Source organism: Eleutherodactylus coqui, chromosome 6 (assembly GCF_035609145.1).
Source record: "Eleutherodactylus coqui strain aEleCoq1 chromosome 6, aEleCoq1.hap1, whole genome shotgun sequence".
Lineage (NCBI taxonomy): Eukaryota > Metazoa > Chordata > Amphibia > Anura > Eleutherodactylidae > Eleutherodactylus > Eleutherodactylus coqui.
Window position 1 is genome coordinate 146,768,240 of NC_089842.1, and position 22,402 is coordinate 146,790,641.

The 22,402-nt window shown below is 43.4% G+C and overlaps 1 protein-coding gene across 1 annotated transcript in view; it reads right to left on the minus strand.

Moving 5' to 3' along the window:
* TRPM4 (transient receptor potential cation channel subfamily M member 4) overlaps nucleotides 1-10,319 on the minus strand; it is a 76,449-nt gene extending 66,130 nt beyond the window's left edge. Inside the window, exon 1 of the mRNA XM_066607900.1 lies at nucleotides 10,184-10,319. Within this exon, the coding sequence (XP_066463997.1) occupies nucleotides 10,184-10,237 (54 nt within the window). The 5' untranslated portion in view covers nucleotides 10,238-10,319. The remainder of the gene's footprint in view (nucleotides 1-10,183) is intronic.
* Between the last annotated feature and the right edge of the window lie 12,083 nt (nucleotides 10,320-22,402).

The following is a 22,402-nucleotide window of genomic DNA, read 5'->3' on the forward strand; positions in this document are numbered from 1 at the left end:
ACCCACTAACCTGTACCCACTACCCTGTACCCACACTCACTGCCCCCACTAGCCTGTACCCACAGTGACTGCCCCCACTACCATGTACCCACAGTCACTGCCCCCACTAGCCTGTACTCACAGTCACTGCACCCACTAGCCTGTACCCACAGTCACTGCACCCACTCTCACTGCACCCACTAACCTGTACCCACTACCCTGTACCCACACTCACTGCACCCACTAGGCTGTACCCACACTCACAGTACCCACTACCCTGTACCCACATTCCCTGCACCCACACTTTCTGCACCCACTATGCTGTACCCACACTCACTGTACCCACATTCCCCATACCCACATTCACTGTACCCAGTACCCTGTACCCACACTCCCTGCACCCAGTACCCTGTACCCACTACACTGTACCCACACTCACTGCACCCAGTACCCTGTACCCACTACGCTGTATCCACACTCATTGCAAACTCTTGCCGATCCGGCGGATCCACATTGGAGGATCGCTACTACCCTGAAGTGATGGGAGGCATTTTTAACACCAAAACACTTTAAATCCGCCGGGATATCGCACGAGCGTGACATTGGGCCTAGTTTCACGGCCTGATGATATGCTCGCCCATGTAAAATTAGCCTAAGACCGGCATCACATGAGCATAAGTGCAATTCTGCGCACCTCACTGCTGCATTAAGCTTTTCTGCACGTGTATTGGCATATTTACTGTATTTTTTTCTGCCCACATGGCATGTTCATTTGCGAGCGATTGAAATGGCTAATTAGTTCCAGATGTGTTCTTTTTCTAGCGCAATTACGCAGTGTTTCACGCATCGCCTTGCGTATTGGGCACAAAATACGTAAATGTGACTGAACCTATTGAAATCAATAAGTTATATTCTCTGCGTATTGCGCATGCACATTTTCCACGCATAATGCGCAGTGAATAGAGCCCATTGATTTCACATGAGTGTATTTTTTCACGCGATGTGCAATCCGATGAAACAATACACAGCATGACTTATCTTGGTGTGCATTTGTACTCTGCAAGATCCCAATGAAATCAATGAACATGCGTAAATGAGCACAACGTACGCAGAAAATCTGCGTATTCGCTCAGCATATACGCACAAAATCAATGATTTTTTTGTGTGCAAATGTGCACAGCATTTACGCACGCAAAAACACGCTGGAGTGAAGACTGCAGACGTAAGCAATTTTCAGTCACGCAAATGTGGTGTATTTGCGCTACTGAAATGCAGTAACACGCATGGGAATTCACGCAGTAGCACTATAATTTTAAACCATAATAGAATAATTGATTCATTTTTTGTATTGATTATGAATTTCATCCTCAACAAAAAGATTAGAATAGTGTTGCATGAAGCGATTTATAGGCCTAAAGCAGCGGTGGCGAACCTATGGCACGGGTGCCAGAGGTGGCAAGCAGAACCCTCCCTGCAGGCATGTGTGCCGGCAGCTGCTCACCATGGTAGTGCCTGATCCCTGGCACGCACTGTGATGTCAGTGTGCAGCCGGGATCCTCCTCCCCTGAGGGCAGTTAGTCCAAGGTTTCTTGTCCTTTTAGGAAAAACTCGTCTGGGCGGACAATTTGTCCAATCTCAATTTGTGCTATATATCACTATGTCCAACCTAGATTTTATCCACTTAGCCACTTGTTGTAACCCCTTAGTGACCAGGGCTGTTTGCGCCTTAATGACCGGGGCAAATTTTAGAAATCTGACGTGTCAATTTAACATAAAATAACTCCGTAAATTCTGACATTGTTTTTTCGCCACATGCTGTAGTTTATTTAGGTGGCATAATTTGTATGATGGCTCTGCTACAGAATCTCCTCCCTTGCCCCTTACCCGACGTGGTGACGTCCAAAGTTGTCCTTCGGACAGTGATTTCATATAGACTTATACGTTCGAGAGGAGAACACACGTCTCTTTTCTTAAGTATGGTATAAAGTATCAATGGCGAAATGTCAAGTGTCTTACTGGACGAGGAAACCAAATAGACGAAATGTGGATTGGACGAAATGTCCTAGAAGATGAGGAAAGCAATGGGCAAAATCTATGGAGTGGACAAGATTTGCATTGGACAAAATGTCCTGAAACCGTCTCCACCGTCCCCCACGGCATGACATTTGCAAAAATATATACTTCAACATGTTATGTGAGCATGACAGCCAATACCAGTTCTCCAGGGTGACATTTTATCCACCCTTATCCAGCAACCCCGCACCCCAGTATGGAACTATTTAAAGTTATTCCCACCTGATAGAGTAATGGTACATTTCTATGTTATCAGTGGGGTCCCACTTCTAGGATTCTAATAATCCTTATAATGAATGGACTAGGTCCCTTTGTGTGTTCTGCTACTTTATCCTGCTCAACTATGCTCTCCGCCACCGCCTGTGCAGGGGGCTACGGCACACCCCTGTTTATTAGGAATAGAGCTGTGCTGAAGTTCCATGCACAGTGGGTGAGCAGAGCATCACTGTGCAGAGAAAACAGTGAAGAGGACGCTTAGTTTACTTATCGCTGTCATCCAAAATTACAGTATAATCTATGCACTATGACAAACAGGGAATTCCTTAACCCCTTAAGGATCCGGCTGTTTTCGCCCCGAAGGACCACACACTTTTTAGGGATTTTACCCATGTGGTGGTTTTACTGCCCTATTTTTTTTTCTTCAGCTACCAAAATTATTTTTGCTGCGTTATTTTTTTATATTTTTTTCACTAACTTTTTCCCCCCTGTTTTTTAGTTCTTTGAGGGGAAAAAGCTAAAAAAAAAGATTTTTTATTTTATTTTTTAAATTAGTATATTCACACTAAGGCATTATTCACGAGTGTATATCGGCCGCTGTTTTCATGTATATGCGCCGGGCTTGGGTCGTCTGAACGGGCGTACAGACATTAGATTCGTGCGCCCGTTCACGAGTTTTTACGTCGCTGGCGGGCTAAACACCGACACCCATGTGAATACAGTCTAAAATAAGTATGGGAATGGGTTCCTCATTTTGTCATATAAGATCTCTGGGGGTCATTCACATTGTCTTTTTTTTTTTAATTTCACAGTTTTTTCCACTGTAGCTGGGGTATCCATAGGAGCCCCAGTTACGGGGGAATACATCCCCCTGTAGTGACAATAGTCACTAACAGAACTGAGCAGGGTCTGCTAATAACATGGGGCACCTGGCGGTCACATGATCGTTGGGTCACATAGCGGAAGTGTGACCTTCCACTTCACTTTTAGTACATAGCGCTCATTGAGCACTATTTAGCTTGGAAAGAAGAAGGCAAACGGGGTTAAAAACTGTTTCTCCCTTCTCCTCTGGGTCCTCAGCTGTGTCAGAATGCTTTTGCTTGATTGCAGGATCAGAGGCTTTAACCCTGCACCATATTTTTGCTATTGGCCGGGATTAAAGCCCAGGAACAAGTGCCGTAAATTTACGGTGCTTGGTCCTTAAGGGGTTGAGGTACCTTTATATGGTATGACTGTCAGGTGCATAAGTAAAACCCGAGATCTCGAGTAGCGCGAGATCATTAGAACCAGCTGCCTCCATTCACTGTAAACAGGCAGTCACTCATATATTGAGCAGTCATGCAGTGAGCTGAAACAGAACGACTAGCAACAGCTGAGCAACGTCAGTGTCTTGTTACTGGCCGTATGTATACAGGCCAACAGTCATCTGAAATCTCTCATTTGAGCGATTATGTGATTGACTATCGGCCTGTATAAAGGTACCTTTACACTAAGTTGAAACCTACCATTATTTTACATATAATGATTATATTTTTCTTTCTGTAGGTCCTCAGGTGTATAAGCCGCTGGCCCTGAGACTGCAGAAAAGGGTTTGGGGGAGTAAGAAAGACAGGATTAGTTATGTTATTCAGAAAACAGATACAGGTTTTATGACAACATTTAGGTTATAGGATGTGGTTCCCTTTAAAATTTTAGGATTAGCTAGGAGTGTGCAATAGGAAAGAGGAAGGTCTATTTAACCCTATCACAACTGCATAGCATAAATTTATGTCATGCGGTCGCAGAGGGAGTACAGCGACCACACTTGGGAGATCAATCCACTCCATAACCAATGGATGTCAGTTGTTTTCAACAGCTGACAGTCGCCGGCAGTGGGTGCAATCAGGGTTAAGTCCCATTTACACACAACGATTATCGCTCAAAGGATAATCGTTTCATTTAAATTCTACCATTGTTTGTTTTTCATCCGAACAATGATTTTTAGTTGAGTTTAAAATCCATTGTTAAGCCAGAGAGCTCATAGCAGGGACCGCACGCTATGATTCTCCACAGGAGCACTTATAACATTGTATTTGGCTGCAGTCCTGTGAGAAAACAATGGAGCTGTATGCAGATAACAGACCACCCACTGTTCTCCGCATACAGTGCATGGAGGCTCATTTACATGCAAATGAAGTTAATAAGCTGCTAATGGGTATTAGTGCCCATTAGCAGCTTATGCAAAATGATCACTCAAACTGTCAGTCATCCTATCTTTTGAACCAATCTTGAGTGATCATCTTTGCGTGCAAATGGGGCTTTAGGGCCAATAGTGGCTGTTAATCATTTAAATGTCAGAGCTGACAGCCCATCTAAGCATTCAAACAGAGAGAATGCCCCTTCCATGACGCAATTGTAAGATGCCAATGAATTAGCATGGCAATGGCAGCCTAGGGCCTAATGAAGGCTCTCAGGGCTACTATGTATTGATGCCTATTAAGCCCTGCCTGTTCACAGCATGTACTGTACATATAACAAAACAACCTATTTAAAGAAGGACTGATCTCAGCTTGCAATTTGCATAAATGCATAACTTAATTTAATTGCAACTCTGTTCTACAAGTCAGCATACAAAATATAATATACAAATAGGAGGTCACTTTTGTAGTTTAACCACCTCGAGAATCTTGTGGATTGATTGAGAATCCAAAATGCCTCTCTGTTAAAAACCTGATTCTCCGGTCTCCCCTTCTAGATGTTTTATTATGTTTTCAATGCCTTTGAAACAAAAATCTATACAATAATGCCAGGCTCACACGACCGGGTTAGTTACCGCATGCGGGAGGCCCACAGCGAATTCTGGCTGTGAGTCCGGCTAGTGACCCTGCATACGGCGCCTAATTGTATTGCATATGACCATGTACGCACACAGGCGGTCATGCATAGTACAGCTTTATTCTCTTTGTATTTCCCCGTCACTTAGTTATAACACAGGTAAGTGCGTATGGGCTGCGGGCATAATGGACTCTATGGCTGGGGATTCCACAGTAAAATAGAACATGCTACGTCCTACTTTACGCAATTCCGACCCGCTAATGTAAGGGGAATTGTGTAATCCAATGTATTTGATTGAACTGCCTATTACTATTAATTATACGATCGCGGAATTCGCAATTCAAATCCGGTCATGTGAGACCGGCCTCATAGTGTTTTTCAAAGTCCTTTGTAACACCAGAAATGTGTGGTTTTTTTTCAATACCTAAAAGTTGTTCTGTAATTCTGGTTTTAAATTTACAGATGATCAACAGAAAGCCCTGTTTTGTCTGCATGAACACAAACATTACGTGTGGAACCACCGCATGGAAAAAAAAAACCTGAACAGACAACTAGGTTCTAGTCCGGCTTGTGAGGCGTCCGAGGAGCGGGTCTCGGCGTAGGAGACGGCGAGGTTTACAGTAAGACCTTGTCACGGGGGTACTACCATCTCCCACCTGGAGAGTAACCGGAGAACACATCTCAGAGTCCTAGGGCAGGCTATTAAAATGGGGAAATTCAGCTTATTGGTTTTGTCATGGGGGACCCCACCATTCCTTCCTCCGCAGTGGAGAAGAAGATGAAATTAAGTCCACGTAGACAGAGAGTAGTTAAACAAAGAGTTGCCGGGAACAGCTGTAACTTTACTTGGATAAACTTACAGAAATACTGGTCACAGTAGATTGAAGTAGGCTCAGCAAAACACACCATTGCAGACAGAATTAGCAGTGAGGACAGGGAGGCAGACACAGGATGACACCGGGTCCACAGTCCAAGTTATCTGTGCAGCACTGCTCCTGGAAAATACTCTTTAGGAAAATGCTAACCCTCTACCGGTCACTCACTCACTCCTGAAGACTCTACCTCTGCACGGTGGATTCCAATACTTCAGTCATATGGCTTAACTCTTGTGAGAAGTAGTCCTAGGGAAGACTTTCAAGCCACCTCTCCTTCTCCTCCATCTTCACCACGTGTCGGTTGAAGGTACCGGCATGTGGGCAGCACACCAACACAACGGAACACACTTTTCCAAGCTTTTCAACAGACTCCAACTCAATGAAAAAAGCTCAATTAACCATCTTGCAAACGCATATATTAAAAATAGTCACATGACTTACAAAAGATACATTTCCAGACATGACCCAGACAGTAACCCATGCAGTGCTGCGGCTAGGCAATACACTTCATATTTATGCAACATAAAACAAACTGACAATACACGTAAACACAAGACTACATAGAATAATGAGAACCTTCCAGAAACTTCCATACATGAACTTCTATACACTACACATGTAGTAGATCTATGTTCACTAGGTCCTGCCACGTCCAGTGACAAATTTGAGACTGCTTCTTAATATATGACACCATATATATAGTCCTGGGTAAGCATGGGGAAATATTTTAAAAAAACAGCAACTTTTAAATGACTGTCCAGTTAGCGCCCTGCCAGGTAGGTGTTTACTTTGTTTATTTGCACCAAGTATATGTGCTGCCAGTGGCTGTTGTTTTCCCACTGGGTTTCTGTTTTCTGCTGCTGAAACCAAAAATAAAACTAATTGCACTTTTATACGGACTCAGTGAGCGTCCTCGCCGAGACCCCCTAAGATTGTACAACTCAATCAATTTCCATACAGATATTGCTACAGTACCTCACACAATCAGGGGCCCACTACCAATTTAATGAGCAAAAACAGTATGGTTAATGGATTTACAAACATGTTACAGGGATAGATATATTTTTAAAAATTCAATAGACACCCCCCCCCCCCATATCCAAATATCCATTGCCGACGAGTGCCATATTGCGGCCCGAAACCTAGAGGAGGTCATCACTGTAGGGCCTATACTACAAACAGATTCACCATAGAAGAGGAAATATAATTCGACTCCCATCATGATATAAATAAATTGGTGAAGAAGGCAGACAATTTGGACCCCATGGGGGCTTGCTTAATCTGGAGATAATCTCCATTAAAATGATAAAATGCTATTGTTAAATTGAATCTGCTATTATGGGAAGAGGAGCAACAAGCGACGATCATTATCCATCCTACAGCTATCCTGCTGAACACCAGAAATCAAGTAGTCGCATATTTTGAAACTCCTGAATTGCGCACCAGTGGAGCTTGTTTACTCCCCTGTTATGGAGTTTCCATGAAGAGTTTCATTTCTATCCCTTCAGTATGTTTCTTTCTTGCCTGTTCAGTGCATGGTTGTTTTACATTCTTGACAAAAAAACAAATAGGCAAGATGGAACAACACCTCTGCAACGCCACCTATTGGAAAGCAGCATTCCTACAAGTCAATGTCAGACTAGACAAGCCTTATAACAATGACTGGGAATTGTAAGCCAAGGTAGAATATCATATACAGACAGGTGTTTTAGGGGTTTCGCCCCTCATCAGTGTGCAGTAGGTTTCTGGCTTACCTAGTGAGAGGCCTCAGTCACCTTCTAGGTGTCTCTTCACACCTTCTAGGTGCTTTCCTTAAGGAGAAACGATAGCCTTCCTGACCCACAACTATTTACCTGCTGCACACTAAAGAGGAGCATGAACCCCGAAACAGCTGTCTGTGTATGGTTATTCTGGCTTGTCTTACAATTCTTATACATTGTTACAAGGCTTCTCTAAAGAGTCTGACATTGACTTGCAGGACTGCCACCTTCCAATAGGTGGCACTGCAGAGGTATAGTTCCATCTTTCTTATATGCATATTTCCCAGAGGAGCATGGATGGCCTTATAAGTCTCTTCATTCACCTTATAAATGCTCTCCTTAAGGAGAAATGATACCCTTCCTAACAATAAACAATCAATCACAGTGTTTGACCCCGGAAGAAAATGTTTTTCTACACAGGAAGAGAAGGTCAACTTCAAGGGATTGTCCAACTTGTACAATCTCAGTACAATCCCTTCCCCATTGAGTAACATAAACTGTCATATACTCACCTCTCACAGTAGCTGCAGCCAATAACAGAGATCAGTGATCGGACTTTAGCTCTAAACCAAGACAGAAGTGGGGGACCAAGTATTATTGCGGGACACAGCAGTAGCGGTCGGAGGTGAGTATATTACAAATGGTTATGTTACTCAATAGGGGAAAGGGTTGTACTGAGATTGTACAACTCAATCAATTTCTTTAACACACGAAAAAACAATTCATACAATGCCCCAATGAAAAGCTGATGCATAATTTACATCACAGGAACCTTCAAAGGATGACGGCATCAAACTCTTGCTTTGGCCATGGTTACCAACTGTCCATATATTCCTAGATAGTCTGTAAGAATAGGCCACTTTTTTCCATAGTCCATAAAAAAATTGATGCATCCGTGTTTTTTGGTTTTTTTTAAGCTGGTCACAGTGAATGCTACAAATGTGTTCATATCTGTATTCTGGGTTGTAGACCTGCATCACTTATACTCTATGATTAATGATGATTTTCCAATGGTCTGTAAAAAAAAGTTGTCTGCCCATGATTTTTGCATAAGTTGTCCAGAAAATGTAAAACATCAGATTGGCAACCCTGTCTGTGGACAAAATTATAATTCCTGAACACTGTGAAGACTGATGACACTTTGAGCTGAGCATGGACCCTGTATGACAGGACATGAAGTACCAGGGGTTCGGTGCTACAGACTCATAGGCATTCTGTGTGCTACCATGTAGTGTCTCATGCGGAACTATATTCTACTAGAGATTACATTTTTTCTCATGGGTTATTAGTAGAGATGAGCGAACCTACTCGGACACGCCCCTTTTTCGCCCGAGCACCGCGATTTTCGAGTACTTCCGTACTTGGGTGAAAAGATTCGGGGGGCGCCGTGGGTGAGTGGGGGGTTGCAGCGGGGAGTGGGGGGGAGAGGGAGAGAGAGCTCCCCCCTGTTCCCCGCTCCTACCCCCCGCTCCGCCACGCCTCCCCCTGCCCCCCGAATCTTTTCACCCGAGTACGGAAGTACTCGAAAATCGCGGTGCTCGATCGAGTAATTACTCGAAACGAGTATATTCGCTCATCTCTAGTTATTAGAAAATTGGTGTTAAAAAAACCTTTGCACCAACTACTTGACATTTAGCATGGGCTTATAGGAGGTTAATATAGCATGGTCGTATAACAACTGAAGATAATGCATTACTTGCGTGTCCGAGTAGGTTCGCACAAAACTTGGCTCTGCTGCACCTGCAAACTCACCAGTGACACATCCACTGCTACATCTAACAAACTTAGTTATTGAACCTAATAGCGTTCTGCCTGCCAGTGCTCACGTGCGGAATTCTACCGTGGATTTCCACAGCGGGATAGAACATGCCGTGGATTTACGCTGCGGGAGGTCTCCATTCATATAGCATTAATGGAGACCACGGAATTCCGCGATCACCAGCAGGCACTTTTTGTTTTTAATCGCGGTAATCCCCAGACATAAATCTGCGGGCATATCCCGCGACGCTTGTGGGCATGAGCCCTACGTTTTATCCAGTCCAACAAGATCAGTTTTGCTACATTTGAGAAACTAAAATCGACTGCATCTGAGGGCTCTCCCACATCAGCGTTTTAATACAACGCACCGCACGGGAGCACACAGCAGTATGCAATGCATTGCATATATGCTGCATGCAGACAGTCCACATATACTATCTTGGCATGTATGTAAGCATGATATGTTCCAAGATAGTGCATACTGCGACCTTTTTTGCACAAGCATTTCACGCACTGTGTGTGATAGGTACAATTGAAAGTAATGTAAAATTTGTTACTGCATATTACGCAAAACCTGTGCGTAATACATGGTAAAAACTGCTGGTGTGAGAGAGCCCTAAGATAAGTTCAGCTCCATCTGAAAACAAAGCTTTGCTGCATATAATCTAATGTTCAAAATTGTAAATCAATTTAAATCAGTTCTCCTACCTGCACAGAAATGTTGCGCCAAAATAAACTATGATCAGCGAAGAGTTTATACATCTCCGGTTATTATGTGTCACGGAAGACGATGATCTAAATATCTTGTACAGGTGGGGAGTAATGCTGCAGTCCTTTTGTATTCATGTGTGCATCTTGAATTATTAAGTAAGAATCAGGGAGGAATGTTTTTGGGCCAATCATAATCGGAATCCACCAATGCTAGTGAACGTACCACACCTCCTGTTGTCCCAACATGCAATATCATGCCACTTATAAATCACAATGTTTGCTTTAGACAACGTGTATAATAGCAAGGAACAGATAATTCCTAGTAATTAGGGAAATTTCAACATATTAATAACTTTACATCATGTTGCATCAGTGAGCAGACAGATCATAGTTTCTAATCCATGTTTCACCCATTAGGTTATGAAAAATCTTGACTTTTTGATAAGGGATGGACCCTCACCCTTTAACCTCTTATAAATACACAAAGCATTTTACAGTATTTTAAGGTTTTAGTAGTCACAGCTTGATTTTAAATGACATGACTAAAAATGGGACGTCAGCAGCGCCGTCCCATTGCGATCTCCTGTCTCTGCTGTGACAGCAGCGGCAGGGGATTCTTTCATCCCCACGGGGAGTCCCCTCATCACTGAACACTGTGACAGTAGCGGCAGGGTGTTCAGTGATTAGGGAAATCCCACGGGGATGAAGGAATTCCCTGCCGCTGCTGTCACAATGTTCAGTGATGAAGGGACTCCTCACAGGGATGAATGAATACCCTTCCGCTCCTGTCACAGCATTCAGTAATGAGAAGACTTCCTGTGGGGATAAAGTAATCCCCTGCCGCTGCTGTCACGGTGTTCAGTGATGAAGGGACTCCCCACGGAGATGAAGGAATCCCCTGCTGCCGCTGTCACACGGACAAAATGGTCGATATCGCAAAAAGAAAGAACATGCTGCAAATTTTTTTTCACACAGCATCGCTGGAGGGAAAACATTGCAAATGAGAATGAAACCATTGAAATTCATTGGTTACATAATTTTGCATTTTCACTCCCTCTTGCAACGCAAGAAAAACACCCGATTTTCTTGGCAGTCCGAAGAAGGCCTAAGTCAGGGAGATCTGTTGGGCTCCATTGGTATCCTTTTTACAATGAATCCAGAAAAACATTGTGGCTTCTGTTATAAAATGCAGATATAAAGAGAGCCTTACATGAGCAGTCCAATGATTTGAATTAGAACTGTGCAATTTCTTCATTCCCCTGTGGCAGCGCTACAGAGGGATTGAGCATTTCTTGATGGGTTCATAGATTACAGCTAATCAGTGGGAGTCTAAAGGCCCATTTAAACGCAATGATGATCACTCAAAATTTGTTCTCCTGCAGGATGGCACAGAGGAGAGAAAAGGGCCATGAGGTTTGAGGTTTGCAGTTCTACAAATTTGGAGGGAACCTACTAACCACACAAGCAACTGTTACTTCTGCAGGGTGGACCCTTCGATACGCCGATCTGGTAAAAATGCACAACCAGCGGTGTATCCAAACATTCCTTTATCAAACATACACCACTGGTTGTGCATTTTTACCAGATCGGCGTTTTGAAGGTCCACCATGCAGAAGTCACAGTTGATTGTGTGGTCAGTAGGTTCCTTCCAAATTCGTGGAATTGCAAACCTCATGGCCCTTTTCTTTCCTCTGTACCATCCTGCAGAAGAACAAAATGAAATCAATGTAAAACTAACACATCTAGTGAGCAACAACTACCTTAATTTTACTTTACCTATTAGAGTTCTTTTGCAGTTCTCGCAGGTGAAATGAGGTGCCCATGTTTTATCCTGATCGCCAACTGGCATTCCAAAATATACCTTGTAGGCCTCACACATTCTCTGTGATGCTTGTACAGAGTACTTTTTCGCTCTTGTCTTGAGAAATTCACCACAGACATAGCAAAATAAGTCTGCTGGATGTTTGCAGCTTCTTGACGCCATTCTATTTACCTAGGTAAAGTATATATAAATCACAGCATGCAAATGTATAACATAATCATATACCTGTAATGTGAAAATATGCAAATTCCACATGTCCTGTCCACAAAAGCAAACGTTTTACAGCATAATTGCCATTTTCTGTATTTTTTAGACATAGGGAAACAGGATTAATGCCCAAGGACAGAAAAAAGGTTACAATTTGTTACATAGTGTAATGCAGGAGAAAATATTTTTTCTCAAGTATATTCCCAAAAGAAAAAAAAAAATCACATGAGATGCAAAGGGCTAAAATGAACCCCCCACTAAATATCACCTGCCTAACGCAGGAGGAAATGCAGAGTCAGCTAAAAAAAGATTAAAATCGACAAATCACCGGGTCCGGATGGAACTCACTCAAGGGTTCTAAGGGACCTAAGTGACGTGATAGACAGACTGCTGTTTCTTCTCTTTAGGGACTCTATTGAGCCCAGGGTTGTACCGCTGGCTTGGTGCATTGCCAATGTGGTTCCAATATACAAAATGGGGTCAAGAAGAACTCCTGGTAACTACAGGCCGGTAAGTCTCACTTCAATAATTGGAAAAATATTCAAGGAGTTTCTGAGAGATGCCATCTCAGAATATCTTAAGGAAAACAACTGTATGACTCCTCATCAGCATGGGTGCATGAGGGGTACTTTTGTCATGTATTCCATTTTCCAAATAAATACAAAAATACATACAGCAGCAGCTAGAGACCACAAAAGTCCCCTGGTGTTATACACGTCTTGTTCCTAAGGCAAGGAGAGAAATGCACAGCCCGGTTTAGGTCAGGATCAAGACCAAGAAAAACATCCGAGTAAGATATATGTGTCAGGGAACCAGGGAAAGCAGGAGTCGGGGGTCCCTGCAACGTGGCCCACAACCCCTGTCCCTGCCTACTTGCCTCCACTCCTGACCCAGGCATGTGTTAGACTGGCCCTGTAGCTGCTGGAGTACATCCTCACCAATAACTATTTTATGTTTGAGGGGGTGTACTACTGGCAGCGACAGGGTACAGCAATGGGCGCTAATGTTGCGCCAACATATGCTAATGCATACATGAGAGCTTTCGAGGAAGAATCTCTCCACGCATCTGAATTTTGGCCATCGGTCATGAGGTGGTATCGATATATAGATGACGTTTTCATGATTTGGAGGGGCAGGGAAGATCTATTGCAGACATTTTGTGAGGCAATTAATAGATTTGATACAGATCTAAAGTTTACTACCAATTACTCATTCACAGACATTCAATTTCTAGATGTGATGGTTATCAAGAGAGGGGGGAGACTCTGTACCGATTTATTTGTAAAAGAAACAGACAGAAACAATATTCTGAGATTCGAGAGTAATCACCCTCGAAGAACCATTGAATCCTTACCCTGGAGTCAATGCTTGAGGGTTGGAAAAATTGCGGACGAGGAATTCGTCGCCGAACGTCAACAGCAGAGGGCAAATAAATTTCTTAACAGAGGCTATCCAAAACCTCTGGTCAATAAGACGGTTGAGGAGGTCAAAACACTCTCAAGATCTGAGACCCGTAAGACTAGAAAACCTCAAAACACAGGTAGGATACCCCTTATTACGACATTTGGGACCGAAAGTGACAAAATTAGAAGAATCATCAGAAAACATTGGTCAATTGTGGAAAAAGGATGTGATACAAATGAATTCTCAACATTCCCAATTATGGCTTACCGCAGGTGCCGAAATTTGAAAGATTTTCTAGTTAAGCCCTCTATTCCGAAAAAAGAGAAGGTGACACAGCCTACATTTGCACCATTGAAGAAGGGCAACTTCCCATGTTTATCATGTGCATGTTGTGGTAATTTAGTTAAAGGCGAAGAGTTTGCACACCCACTGACAGGAAAGAAATTTAAGATAAAGGGTAGATTCACTTGCTCGGCATCATTTGTGGTATACCTTATAACTTGCCCCTGTGGGATCGCTTATGTGGGACACACGACAAGGGAGGTACGGGACAGAATTAGTGAACACAAGAGCACAATTCATACACGTAATAGAGAACTCCCAGTATCTAAACACTTCCTTGAACACAAACATGCAGTTAGTCAACTCAGATTTCGAGTGATAGACTGGGTAGCACCCCTGGACAAGGGTGGTAATAGGGCTCTTCTGCTAATAAAACAGGAATTACGTTGGATATTTGAACTAGACACGATGGCCCAAAAAGGCTTGAATCTGGAGTACGATTTTTTTGCCGCATATTTAATCATCATGTTTTCCTCCATTATCTTCTTTTGGATTTTGATATATGTGTGCATGCCCCGGCTCTCTCCATGTCTCATGCGCATAAAGATCCATCCACGAGAAGAAAGACCTTTAAGTTTATAAATTACAGTGCCTTTAAAACATAAGCATCTACCTTTCAAGCAGATACAATGGAGTGATATTGTTAGTAGACCTTGAGCAGTAATATGAATGATGCTATTTAATCAGTGTCAATACTGTGCATAATTAATATTTGAAATAATAAAAATATATGAGCAGGACACCTATTTTTTTTGCTTTATTATAATAAATAGATCACATGGTTTGGGTGATTTGAGATAATTATTAACTATACATAATGATGATCTAAATATCTGAGGATGGATTGGGATTACAATGCAGATTATGGGATATCATAATATCTATAGCGTGAGTCTGGTACCGAGCTTTATGAAGAGCATGGGACCCTATATGGGGGTATATATATACCCATGATAGCGTTGGGTAGATCTGGCACTTGGGGGAGCAGAGGCCATATCGTGTACTCTGCCTGCATCCCCATTCATGTACGGTAGTATAGTGTAAACCTCCACGCACGCGCGGATAGATGGGGAAGCTCTGACGTCAGGTGGAGCAGTGTTGATTACCAAGTGACGTCTCGGATACTCCCGCGCATGCGCAATACAAAGAAGGGAATCCCAAATACACTGACGCCGGCACCGAAGATATCGTGAGGCTTCCGTAGTCTCGCGCATGCGCAGTAGGATGAGACTAACGCTGATGACCAGTCCGGATCGCATGACACATGGAGTGAACATGAGGTATGCTGCTAGTGTTTGGAAAGAGTGGAAATTTACTATGTATGGAGGAGTATACTAGTTGGTGATTTAGACTCCATAACATCTGTGGACCTTTTTCTGTGATTGGTGGTGGGTAACTGCACTTTTGTATTTAGTCAGACATGTTTTATGTAACTGTATTAAGCTTGACAAAGACCCCTAGAGGGTCGAAACGTCGCATTTTATGGAGGAATAAAAGTCTATCTTTTATATTGGACGCCTGGAATGCTGTCATTGCCTCATTTACTGCACCATCATTGAGTGGGGCACTACAATTGAGTCAAGGGCCATACATAACTGACTCATTTACAGGTCAAAACATTGTCATGGTTTTCATCTGCAACTCTGTCCCACTTCAGATAAATAGCAAATGCTACATGGGGCCTACATGTTGGGACTAATGGAGCAGATGTAGTACAGACATACCAATCATTGTTACATTCATGGCCGGCTTTATATAATGAGGTTAATTGCTTTACTAAGGTAGGAAGCTGAATACAGAGTATGAAATTCCATTGGTATGTCACCATAAACTGCAATATTGAATGAACTATCCCTATATACAGTATGTTGGTTCCTTTAGGCCTCATGTCCACGAGCGGATGGGATTCCGCATGCAGATTTCCGCGGCAGGAGACATGCGGAAATCATTTGCGGGAGATCGTTGATGTAATGATTTCTCTGTGTGGAAAAAAATCTGTTATCCCCCCCCCCCCCCCCAGCCTTTTCCCTACCTTCCAAATTGATTTTAACCTTCAAATTCGTAGTGCATCTGCAATTGTATTTGTGGATACACTGTGGATAGTTCGCACCCATTGACTTCTATTGAGCCCTTCCGTACGGAATTCGCACTGAAATGGAGCATGCTGCGATTTGTTTCCTACACCAAACGGTCTGCAAATCAAACCCACATGCTTAAATTCAGTTGTGGATGCCAATGCTTCCCTATGGGCACTTAGGTGGGTGACCCGTGCGGATTCCGCAAATCAAACCCGCCCGTGGAGATTGGGCTTTACAAGTGATAATTTTTCAAACTATCTAAGAATGGTTCTAAGGATCTAAAAGACTTTTTTATCAGGCCGAATCTTACAGCCGATGGGGAAGAGTTTCCTCATGGTCCAGTGAGGAACATCATGGTTCTCATACATTACTATAAATGTCACTGTGATTTATCTTAAAAGATACTTTTATCATTCGTTACTCATTGATCTTTCCCTGAATTCACACTGGCCAGTTGCTTGGAAATGATTGAATCGTGGCTTTAATTGGCTGATGTAATATGGCCTTAACACATTCCATAATGCAGCATGTTAGGTTTCTACTTATTGTAATCTGGTGTAATTATAAAGAATTGGCCTGTAGTGCAAAAGGTAACCAACATCTATATCATAAGGGACCCAGGAAATCCACAGACTTTATTAAGAAAACAAGCAAGCAATACAAATAAAATGATCATTAAGGAGCTGCCTTCTACTGCAAATGTTTGCTTTTCCAAGTTTATAGCAACTGAATTCAATGCATTGTATGGAGGACTGAAGAATGTGAAGTAGTTGATTATACCACAAGAGTGGGACATGAACACACAGAGTATGGTGGTAACCGCTGTACCTGGGCAGGGTAAAAGAAAAGGCCTTGAGACTCTCAAGCTAAAGATATCTGTTGTAGTGGCTGTTGATTCCATCACTTGTAGGCCTGCCTGTCCCTGACCATCCACCCTCCCCAGAGCTAAAGGGAAAGAACAATAAAGTTTCTGTGTGTGACTGTGTTCATTAATCAACGACGATGTAGCTGGGTGACTAGTAAGTCCCAACCCCGCAACTGGGCCTACCTGCTACTCTATGGCCCAGGGACTACCAGAGGCTCTGTAGACATCCCCATAAGGGCAGGCCCCCCCATTCCCGATCCCACAGGAGAACTTCGAGGCCGCAATCCCTCCGGTGGCCTCCTTCTCAACAATATTCTATCAAAATCTCTTTGTTCCGAATGTATTTCTCACTAAATAAGAATTACTGCAAACTGTGTCTTTGTGCCTCCGGTTCTTCTGTTGCATTGTGAGCCCTTGTGTACTAGCATGGTCACACTGTATCATCACTGTATGATGAACGTTTTACTGTGACAAAAGTAGACTAATATTACTCTCTTTACATGTATCTACAAAGTATTTGACTAAAATTATCACAGGAGCTTTGTTCACAGGTTGTGTCATAGCATGAGCTGGAAAGTATACAGTTCACATTGAGCCAAGTCAACACTAGATTCAATAACTGCAATGTACAAAAGTCATCCACAGTAGATTAGAGTTTGGGTAACAGAGGAGATGGCACTAACACGTAGTGCAATATTGGTAGATGCCTCTGGCTAAAATTGGCTATTTTGTTGACTAGTTCTCTTTGAGTCTTATTCTAATTGCTGTACAGAAGACCTGAAAGATTGCAAACTATGAAATACAGATGGATGCCAGCTCTTTATAAGCAGTACTCAGTGCCGTATCCATAAGGGTGTGGAGTTTGCACTAATGGCTTCTGCCACATATGAAGATCCCAGTATTATAAATGGCACATGGTAATTAGGGACTCTTATGGATTTTGCATTGAACATGTGTCAGTACATGCAATGAGCTATATTTCTACCCCGCACCCAGAGAATATATTACATATTGGAGAATATCATGCCACACAATTCTTAGAAAATAGAATTATGGTGAAATCTAGCTTTAACCATCTTAATACCAGATTTATCACTTTCTTTTTTTTCTCCCTTGCCTTCCAAGAACCATAACTTAATAATTTTTCCATTGACATAGCCATATTAGGACTTGTTTTTTGTGTGATGATGTACGAAAAACATTTAAAAAGTGGGGGAAATAATATTGCACCATTTTTGGCAGGTTTAGTTTTTACAGCGTTCACAGAGCAGTAAAAATGAAATGCAAACTTTTTGTTATATGGGTCAGCACGATTATAATTAAACCAAATTCAAATAGTTTTTTAAGGTTTTTCTATTTTTAAAAAGTGAATAAAATTTTTGGTTTATTTAAAAAGTGAACAAAAATCCACCTCCAGGAAGCACTGGCTCTGATTGGTTCTCGAGCGCCCCACGGCTCAGCCAATCACTGCAGCGCTCGATGAACCAATCACAGCCATCGCATTGAATAGCTGTGCTTGATTCATTGAGCGCTTCAGTGATTGGCTGAGTTATGGTGCTCGAGAACCAATCAGAGCCAGCGCTTCTTGGAGGCGGGATTTTTGAACACCCTCACCAGGAAGCCCTGGCTGAAGACTACAGTCAAGTGCCGCGGAACTACCAGAGGAGAAGTGCGGCAGAGCGGACAGCGTCCGTTAGGTAATGTATTGTTTTGTTGTTTTTTTTTAATGTAGCCAGGTTTATTTTTGGGGTAGGGCTTATATTTCAAGCCTTTCCGAAAATCCTGGCAAAAGAGCGCTACAAACACAGCTGCGATATTGTTGCGATTTTCTCGTGGCAATATCGCTATCACTCGTGTGAAAGAGGCCTAAAGTGTATGATTTCTTCAAAGACTGTTTCCATGAGCAAAGGCTCTGACTGGCCCGTAGGGGAACAGGTGCATCCCCCAGTGGCTCCTATGCAAGGAGTGGGCCCCCGCACCACATCTGCCACATGAATGGAGCATGGCACAATACACCCATTGCACTAAATATATGTGAGCAGCTAAGTTAGCAAAAATATTGTGACTTCCACGCTAAAAATTCAAAGCCTACACTCTATTTTCCATTATATGATATTACAACTGTCATTTTACTGATATACAAATTAAGCACAGAGGTGATGGGACCTATATAAACTAGGTAAAACACCAGGACACACCTTAAGGTGCAAAGGGTCAGGAAAGCAGGTTAAATGAGTATCATTCCACATAAGGCACATTCTGCAATTGTGTTACATCTTATAATATTATTTTAATGCAATTAGTATATAGGTTATCAGTGTGATGATGAAGTAATATGGAGATTTAGATTGTAGCATTTTGTAGTAAGGACCATATAGAAGAAAATATCTTGGATAGTTAAAATTTTTGCGGCGGTAATAGTGACCCCCCCCCCCCCCCCCCCACACACACACAATGGCCCCAGTAGTAATAGTGACACCCCACAGGGGCCCCAAGTAGTTATAGTGACACCCCACAGCGGCCCCCAGTAGTTATAGTGCACCCCACAGCGGCCCCCAGTAGTAATACTGACATACGACAGCGGCCCCCAGTAGTAATAGTGACACCCCACAGCGGCCCCCAGTTAGTAATAGTGACATCCCACAGCGGCCCCCAGTAGTAATAATGCCCCCTGAGACCCATATACTTACCCCCTCCTCCTGGTGGAAGCGCCGCTGCTAGCACTGTGCACACTGTGACGTCAGTGTGTGCTGTCGGATGTCGCCTCCCCCTACTCTCGCGGAACCTAATAGGAGACGTCAGGGGGAGGGGGGGTCACAGTGTGCGCTGGGATCAGCGCCGCTAGCAGCACTGGTGAGTAAACGCCGGCGGGGGCTGCGATACCCCTGCCGGTATTCACTACCGTGGTGAGCAGCCGACAGCGGAGCATGCTAGCAGGGGGGGCTCTGTGTGACGCCTCTGACACGCGTGCCATAGGTTTGCCACCACTGCTCTAGACATTGATATTCTGTACTGCACTGGTACAAGCATTCATATTTGCCTGATATAAAATAATAGCAATACAGAGGCAAAGACGCAAAAAATAGGAAACGCAGTGAAAAAATATGATTTAAATTAAATTAGACATCACTGAATGGGTGTGATTGGCTTATCGAGCGCCAGCTGTGATTGGCTGCTGGTGCTCAATTAGCCAATCACAGCGCTCGCTTTGCTGGAGATGTGGTATTCAAGCCCCATCACCAGAAAGAAGCTGAAATGGCAAAATGGGAGGACACTGCATTTTGCCCCCCCCCCCCCCCCCCCACACACACACACACTGAAAATAAGACACCGTGCCTCTTTTGTGGCAAAAAATAATATAAGACAGTGTCTTATTTTCAGGGAAGCGCGGTACCTGATGCACACTGAGCACTATTAGTGCATTGGAATTCTTAGGCCTCATGTCCATGGGCAAAATTGAATTGCTGGTCACCTGCACAGACGATCCACAGTTCAATATGCTCATAGACATTCAATATGTCCATAGACATTGGGCACCCGCAGGTAATTAAATACCTGCAGCTGTCACTTTTTCCTGGTGTGCGGATCGCATGCACGGGAAGAGAAAATGCAGCATGCTCCTTTTTTTGTGGATTTCCACACGGACGTCTTCCATTGCAGTCAATGGGAGCCGTCCGATCCACGGCACACCCATAGCTGACACTGCAGATGTGCCGTAGACCCTGCAGGAAAGCAGGAGATTTGAAAAAATGAAAGCACTGTGCATGCGCTAGACGCATCCGCCGTGCAGAAGAAAGAAGATTGGGCCGCGACGGAGGTGACCCGCATTGGACACGGAGAGGTGAGAAAATGTCCCATGGCCGCGGGCACGGGCGGATTCTGTGCGGGATTTCACACTCCGAAATGGAATGTGCGATCTGCACGCCGTGATAAAATGACATCCGCTTGCTTTTAATTATTTTGCGGACACTAATGCATCCCTATGGGCGGCTTGACTTGCAGATCTCACGCGGGTTCCGCAAACCAAATCCAACCGTGGACATTGAGCTCAAGAGTTTTGGCTGTTTCGGATTTTGGGATCTGCAGATTAGGCTTTGGAATAATGTTGCCGGGCTTTGATCAGCTGTCCACCTCCACATGAACCTTAGAAGAGTTTGATAATAAAACAGAAACGCTTATAAAACTTGTTATTCTAGTAAAGTCAAATAGGTGTCATTCCAGCCAGTACACTGACCATAACACAAACAATAACATGCAAAGGAGATGCAAACCAACTACTGAGGTAAGTACAGTATTCATTTTTACCTGCAAACCAGACTGAAGTTTTGACTGCTTTTAACTCTTTATAGTCAAACTTTTTATTAATCTCCAATTGACTAAGTTAAAAAACCACAATAAATAAATTTCTAAGTTAGAAATCACCACAATAAAATGTAGCTTCATGGCAAGTGGCATAGCTAATTGTGTTAAAGAGATTACAATAAAAACAGAACCCCTGTTCTCAGGAGAGATTTTAGAGACTGCTATGATGGGCAATTGCCAAGGGTCCTTGTTTACAAGGACCAGAATCTCAGGGACAAACTAAAGCCACACAGTTTTATTTAGCAGTCCTATATGTTTTTTACAGGAAGCATGACTTGAATACTACATATTTGGTAAATGGTGGTGTTGCATGGGTTATTTGTGGCCGTATTAATTTGGCACTTTATGAAGACAGGGTTGCATTTGTATTGATTGAATATGCAGGTTACCCAGGTTCAATGCAATGGGCAATAATTTGCAAACATGGAACCTGCTAACAAGTCCCTGTTAATTGTCTGCTCATATTCTCAAAGAGCCACAAATATATGGTATAGTCCTTGGGCCTCTTTCACACGGCTGTAAGCGTTTCTTTGTGTGCCCGCTGGTGCCGTAAAAACATGTAAATGGACGAACAAATCTAACGTTTGTGCACCCGTTCAGGCGGCCTAGGCCCGTTGGGTGGGGAGAGACACCCCCTCTCTCCTCCCCTCCGGCTGTTTGCAATGGAAGGGGTAGGAGGGAGCTAAGCTTCCACCCCTTCCCCCCCCCTTGTCCGCAGCCAGCAAAGGAAGGGGGTGGGGTATAGTTTAGCTCCACCTCCATGCCACCCCTTCCCATTGCAAACAGCCGGAGGGGAGATGAGAGGAGGAGAGAAAGGGGAGGGAGTTTAGCCGTCAAGCAGCCGCTGTCATTGGCTCCCATAGGAGTCTATGCAGCGGTCAACATATTCCGGGCAGAAAGATAGTTACAGGACTATCTTTCCTGCCTGGCGTAAAAGTGCTCGGTGCTATATTGGCCAGCCGGATGCTTTTACGCCGCGGGAATACGTCTGTGTGATCTAATGCATTGGAATCCAATGCATCAGATGATAGCGTATATCGTCCGGCCGTGAAAACGGCGGCCGATATACGCTCATGTGAATAAGCTCTTAGGGATACATATTATGCCCTCTTCCACTCCACATAGAGGGACCCATT